This window comes from Apium graveolens, chromosome 6 (assembly GCF_009905375.1).
Source record: "Apium graveolens cultivar Ventura chromosome 6, ASM990537v1, whole genome shotgun sequence".
In the NCBI taxonomy this organism is placed as follows: Eukaryota; Viridiplantae; Streptophyta; class Magnoliopsida; order Apiales; family Apiaceae; genus Apium; species Apium graveolens.
This window is the reverse complement of record NC_133652.1, coordinates 29,810,006-29,816,962: the sequence shown is the minus strand read 5'-3', so window position 1 is coordinate 29,816,962 and position 6,957 is coordinate 29,810,006. Positions and strand designations below refer to the sequence as shown.

General features: G+C 32.9%; 1 protein-coding gene across 1 annotated transcript; it reads right to left on the bottom strand.

The window, feature by feature from the left end:
• Window positions 1-191: 191 nt before the first annotated feature.
• Window positions 192-6,663, bottom strand: LOC141663960 (uncharacterized). Its single transcript, XM_074469806.1, has 7 exons — window positions 6,429-6,663; window positions 3,746-3,878; window positions 2,967-3,049; window positions 2,780-2,858; window positions 2,481-2,590; window positions 2,002-2,066; window positions 192-408 (listed from the first exon to the last, which is right to left on the bottom strand). Exons 1-7 carry the CDS (start codon window positions 6,528-6,530, stop codon window positions 315-317), a joined length of 666 nt encoding a protein of 221 aa, XP_074325907.1. The 5' UTR covers window positions 6,531-6,663; the 3' UTR covers window positions 192-314.
• Window positions 6,664-6,957: the final 294 nt, after the last annotated feature.

Here is a 6,957-nt window from a genome sequence, read left to right as displayed (position 1 = left end):
CGGATATTAGTTGGGAAATCTTGCCCTGCTGTTCCTTGTAAAATTCAGTTCATCTTTTTCAAAAAATATTTGACATTAATGTATTTCCTGTTTCCGTTCCTCTGGCAACTTCCTTTCTATATGCATGTACATTTTGCTAATTAAATTGACTTACCACCAGAACAATCAGCAAGCTCATAGTACAAGTACTATGCCACAACACAATATTCAACCACGCCTAGGTAATATTTTTCAACTTAATTTTGTCTACAGATACATGCTGTACAATTGAACAAACCATTAATATGCATTTTTGCTGAAAAATACCACAAAACTTATAATTGACCTGCTCGGATGTCTCTATCAACACGATCTGCATTAAATGTTCCAGGAAGTTCTCTAAAATCTTCGTTGAAGATGGAATATGCACTGCAGATGGATATATATCCCGTGTAAGAACAAATATTTATCTGAATAACAAAACTGCAATACAATATATAGTATTGTAAATAACTAGGAAGAGGATATAGTTATGAGTTAATTGCATTTTACAACCCCCGCCTTTCATTCAAAATCAAAACACTATACCTAGTTTGCAAAAAAAAAGTTTGCAGCCTTTAACTTTCAATATCAAATACAATATGCATCTCTTCATAATTTTCAGTTAAAATTTTTTATATTTTGGGGGTAAAATTCGAATTGAGATGTTTAATATTAATAACTAAAATTTCAAATCAATTCAAATATTTATATTAATGCATTTTTTACATGGAAAAAAACATAGCTATTTTTTATTAGTAATGCTCTAAATTAATCATAACGCTAAATAATTAAAAATATACGTTTATACGTAAATAATCATAGTTAATCATAAAGTTTCTAAAAATATATATTTATTAAAAAATTTAAAAATTATATTGAGTAAAATTTAAAACAAGTGACATTAATAATATTTTTTTAAATTGAAATTCCAACTTTTGATTTAATTTTAAAAATTTTCAATTATTATTATTTAAATAATATGCTGAATTCCAATTTTACGCTCCAAAATATAAACATTTCTAACAAAATAGCTATGATGCTCGGACTCTTCAGAAAACTCTGCCATACCCGTGTGTCCACATGACATGACACTGACACTTGGATCCGGATCCAAATGACATTTGGAAAACAGATACTTCATCTCAGACATCTATCTCTAATATTTTATTATATTAACCCTTTAACTTTTGACATTGTACCTATTATAGATATATATCTATAATAAAAATTATTTTACCCTTGTTTTTCAAAAGTTTATATATTATTTTATATAAAATGATAAGTACTTGTGTATAAAAATTATCATAATATATCAAATATACTAATTTCCGTGTCCAAATCCAAGTGTCGGATCCTTATAAAACATGTCCCCGGGTCTTTAATTTTGAAGTTCAAAGAATCGGACATTCTGATTTGTGTCCGTGTCCGATCCTTCTAAAATAGTCTGAGCATCATACCAAAATAGTCAAAGGGATGCATGCTGTTTTTTGCTATCGAAAGTTAAGGGCTGCAAACTGTATTTTACAAAGTATACGGTTTTGTATTTTAATGAAAGGTGGGGGTTGCAAAATGCAATTAACTCTATAGTTATTGATACACAATGAAACCACCACACATCTAGGCCACAAACAAAATATATTTGCCAACAAAACATTCATACCCAGTGATACCCTCCTGTACTACGACGCACAACTTAATGACTAAGCAACTGTATTTTAATCAAATTCCAAACTTCCGATTGAACAAAAAAGCTTTTCTTTCTCGTAGAAATTTTTCTTCTAGCCAGAAGAGGGGGTTTCCACTCCAGGTATATACTTTAGTGTACTAAATCTTTTAGATATTTGAAAAGGGTGGGATGTGCAAAAATATCAATTACCCAACTCCAGTCTCAACAGTCTACTTGTTAGGTATATTGATCATTAATCTAGCAAGAAGCTATACACAGGTTGTACTACTTCAATATCTAGCAAAGGTACATACCTCATTTCACCATGCTGTCGTTTTCCAAGATTAATGAAGATAATAACAAAGCCTGTTCCGAGTATCTGAATATATAGACAAGCAATTAGTGGCACAAGTGGTCAGGTTCAATCTTGAAGAGTTTCAAATAATTTGTATCAGTATTTTTTTCCATTAGGCATATGGCCCTTTTACTTGTTACAGGCTATACAAAACACTAAAATTTAATGCTGCAGCTTGTTCCTGAATGATTCTTTTTGAAAGGAAAGGAAAAGAAAGCGAAAGAATTAGGAACTCTTGATATGGTTGTCTCCAAAATTTAATTCCCGCCCGCGAGGACTGGGGACTGACAAACAATTAATTAACCAAATTAATTCACATCATCACTCGACATTATAGTAAACCTCATCTTTAATGATTCTGAAGATACACTAATTTCAGCACAATTTGATGTCTCTTACAGATAAGGTAAAAGAAACAAGAGGAACCAATATACTTACATAAAGAGGTCCAACGTCCCATCCATGGGCAACAGGTGCCAGGATGAACCACAAGATGATAACCACCCACATTTTTAGACTTAGAGAGAATAATGCCAGCAGAAGAAAATCTATTGATAAAAAAGAGAGCGGATGATCAGAACATATAGCCTTTTACAACTAAAGCTCATTCATAATGTTAATTGGAAAACTTTATATACAAAATGAATTAGAACAATATGGCGGAAAAAAAATCCTAAGGAAACATAATTGAGGAAGACAAGAAGTACAACGATGTCCATGAACAGAGAAAAACTTACCAGGTAGCTTTAACTTGTCATGCAGAAAATTGAAAAATCTTCTCTTCCATCTACTGGTTGAAAGCGGAAGCTGAAATTTCTACATTTCAAATACCAAAAGGAGATAAGTAATGATGCTTGACAAATAAATACAAAAAAGTACCTCTTTTAATTCCACAGAACTATAAACTACTCGGTCAATTCTTACCAAATCATCGTCATCATCCTCTTCTAACCCATCTCTAACATGTCTGGCAGGTGGCTTTGGTTTGACAGCAGCAATCATGGAATCTAAAAAGCAATACATCCTTAATTTAAAATTTAAAGGAAAGGGAATTCCAAGAAGAGATATGGATTGTAATTTGTAAATGACAAAGGTCAAGTAGAATTTTCAGAATAAAAACTGGCCGATAAGTTAATCAATATGCCATAATAAATAGTTTAGGAAAAACATAAGAACTTACAACAAATGCAAATTCATGTATTTAATTCACCATGAGAAATCATATTTTTTTATGGAAGGCCGGATTCAAGAAGTCCATAAAACCAAACACACCACATCTTTATCATAATACCTAGATCAGACAAGTAATTAAGAATTTTCCAGATGTGTGATCAACATCAATATTACACATTTTATAGTTTCTTCTAGTAGAAATTACCTCATCAGATCTATTTATCAGGTAAAATCAGTTACCGTGGAAACCATCCTTCCTTACAAACTCAAACATTTGCAACATCAATAATAACAATATAAACTATGCTCGACAGCTACTCAAAGAATTAGCCAAATGATTTATATTGATTTTTGGTCCTTGAGTTGAGTGGATCATGTCACACTCCACTAACCCATAATCAAAATTTTCAGATAAATTTTTAAAGTTACTCTCAATGACGGGAAAAACAAAAGCAAAATAATATTTCACTAGTTATGGAAAATAGTATTATTTGCTCATAATCATAAATATTTGAGATAAAATGACACACCTCCATCACATAGTTTAATAAACAAATCGTTCCCGTCTTTGCTGTCATGCAACACTTTCCCCCGCAGAATAAGCCTCAAATTTTCAATAGGCAAACGACCATTCTCAGCAACCAATTTTCTCAGATCATGCACCTATTTAAAGAAGCAACAAATCGCACACATGTCATGAGCTGCATGACGGTACGCATGCTCCTAATTAACAAAGGTATAAATTTGAATTGTTACTAGTAAAGAACCATGGTAATTTATGAAATTAATGGGGTAAAAGTAAAATTCAACAATTTGATTTACTACTATGGAAGAAGAATTCAAAAGATGGTTCTGAATGCCACATACACATTATCTTCAACAAAATAGTTTGTGTGGTTGTATTTTGGGAATAAGTACTCCTTCTATAAAGACTAAACTAATGAATGATTGGGCTTAGATTTTGGAAGTCATTCCAAAGTGGATGGAACAAGAACAACTTAATGAAAGTTATGAAGGAGATTTAGAGATTAGTCAACTCATCACTGGAGCCTCTGAAGTTAAACAAGAGCCAGAAGAGTACTAAATGCGACATGAACCATTAAAATTCAGATGTAAATGGGTTACTGCCGACTGGGAATACTGGTGAGCCAAGCTAACAAGTATTTGAGGAACTACACTGCAATGGAATTGGAGGCCACTCAAGGAAGAGAGCTACTTCAATAGAATCATGTAGTACTTACTCTAGCTTTCTATTTAGGCTGACAATTGGAAAATGGGTGAGGGGTTGTACTAGTTGCCAGCAAGTAAAACAGGGTTATTCCCCAAGACCCCTGGAATTTTTTTTTTATGGATTATATAAAGAGTTAGCAAAGTCTAGGGGGAATGAGGTCATTTGGGTTCTTGTGTAGAGGTTCAGCAGCAACCACTTAATATTTCTGTCCTACCAATTCACAGCTAAAGGACTAGTTATGGTCTTTTTAGAACAAGGTTACTAAAATTACATGGGTTTCCAGGCACTACAGTCAGAGCTAAAGATAAACTCTTCCTTGGTGAATTCTTAAGATATCTATTCAAACTCTCAGGCACTACGCTGCATTACAGCTCAGCTTACCATCCTCAAAATAATGGCAGCACTGAAAGTATCAATCAGTGTTTGATTAAATACCTAGTTAGTATAATAATATCACATTAAATACCATTCCCTTCCAGATTGTCCAAGGCATTTAGCTTGGCATCACAGACCTCACGATAATATATATATATATATATATAGCTTCGAGTTTCTATTGGAAGACAGACATTGCAGCCAGGAGATTAGGCTACTAGCTTCTGAATTGGCTCTAACAGACATATCTTGAGTGTACCATGTGTTTTACTCAAGAATGCCAGGGGATAACATAGGGTACAACAACATCTCCCTTGCACATTCTAATGGAATCCTCTAAGAGAGATGGATTGCAGAAACATACTTAGGGACCAAAACGTAATTTTCAGATTTTAGTGCAAAAAGGTGGTGCAGTAGGACTGCAGTGTAGATGAAACCACATCTGAAAATGAAGATTTTCTAGATAAACTTTCCAGAATTATGTCCCCAACTTTAAGTACAAGGTCGAAAATAAGGGAGAAGGATTGTCAGGGTCAGCATTGTTACTGTATTAAGTAGTAGAAGTATCAGTAAGATGTTAAGAGCAACTGAGTCATTTCCGAGATAGCATTGAGCGAGTTAGTATTAGAGTGCAATAAGTAGCAACACTAATCTGGGATTATGTTTTATAATATGGAATAGACACTATGTTACCTGGACTCGGGTATGGGTGTCAGACACGGGTTCGTATCCAAGTGTCGGACTCGGAAATATTCTGAAAAATTTACATGTTTTTGGCCTAAAATAAGTGTCCAAGTGTCCATACCCATGTTCAAGTGTCGAGTGTCCGACTCGGGTACTCGAAGCAAAATGAAGAGTCTGGGTAACTAAGAATAGACATATCTCCGCCACTCTTTAACTCTCACTATTTCCGAGAGATAACTTCCTCTTCGGACTATCACAATCACTATCCCGATTCTATTTCTGTTATCATTTCTTGGTCCTATCTATCTTAACTGCTAGATTTCAATAGTTTCGACTTGTTTACTGCAGTTAACTCTTCTGAAAAAAACACAAAAACATTCAAGTATTCAATTCAAAAACTCATGGTTCCTGACAAAAACTTACAAAATGAAAGAAATTTCTAATAAAAGCTTGTGGACCATTACCAACAAAAAGATAAAGCACGATATACCGTCAAAATTTAACAATGTGAAAAATACAAGCCAAAATGCAGCAATGTGGAAACTTTTGGCAGGATGCTTATCGAATTTATTATAGAATTTATTGCTAAATCTATTGAACTTTGTTAGCACAGTTCCCGACAATCCCACTTCATCCCAAGGTATCACCTATATAAAACCACCTTTACATTCTAGCCTCTCGGAATTAATATTCTAATCACTAACAAAAAAACACGAGTGGCTTACATATTTAAAGTCAAAATTATTAAATTAGGTCTAAATATCTATATACGCAGTCCATCAATAACTTATAACTATCCAAATATACACACAAAATCAAATTGATGACAAATAAGTATCGAAAAACCCTAAATTTGAAAGCGCGACAACAATCATATATACACACACCACATTAACAAAACCAGAGAAGAAAAAGATACGAACTTTAATGGAGGAAGGCAAATTAAGGCGAGTTGGAGGAGATGGACCGATTGTTCTGAGTGTAATTTGCACTTTATTTTCCTCATTTTCTACTATTTCATTCATCTTCACTTTAATGAAAATATGCTACTGTGTGTATTTTGATGATTGTATCTATATATACATTGATATTTACATATAAAAGCTTTTTATACAGAATTACAGGAGATGATCAAAGCAGCGGTCAGATCTCTTGATGCAGCCTAGGTTTATTAAACTAAATTTACTTGTACGACGCCGTTTGGTAGATCCGAACGGATGGTAAGCCCAAAGGGTACTGCAATATTTTGGGCCAACAAGTCCTAATATATTTAAACCTCCTAATACATTTAGACCTAATATCCTTGAATCATCAAAAAATATTACGTTACCAAATTTATTATTTTTATTTTTCGATATAATAATATTTTATTAATATAATAATATTTTATTATTTTAAACATAAACTAATATTTTATTACTTACTGAATTTTTGTTTTTACGTATTAGAAGA

Bases quoted from the DNA above. Each gene is read 5' to 3' on its own strand.
- LOC141663960 (XM_074469806.1), bottom strand. From the start codon at position 6,530: ATGAATGAAATAGTAGAAAATGAGGAAAATAAAGTGCAAATTACACTC. The intron at 3,050-3,745 runs GTGTGTCATTTT...ATTGCTTTTTAG, and splicing joins TATTAAACTATGTGATGGAG to ATTCCATGATTGCTGCTGTC. The intron at 2,067-2,480 runs GTAAGTATATTG...CTATATATTCAG, and splicing joins GGGACGTTGGACCTCTTTAT to ATACTCGGAACAGGCTTTGT.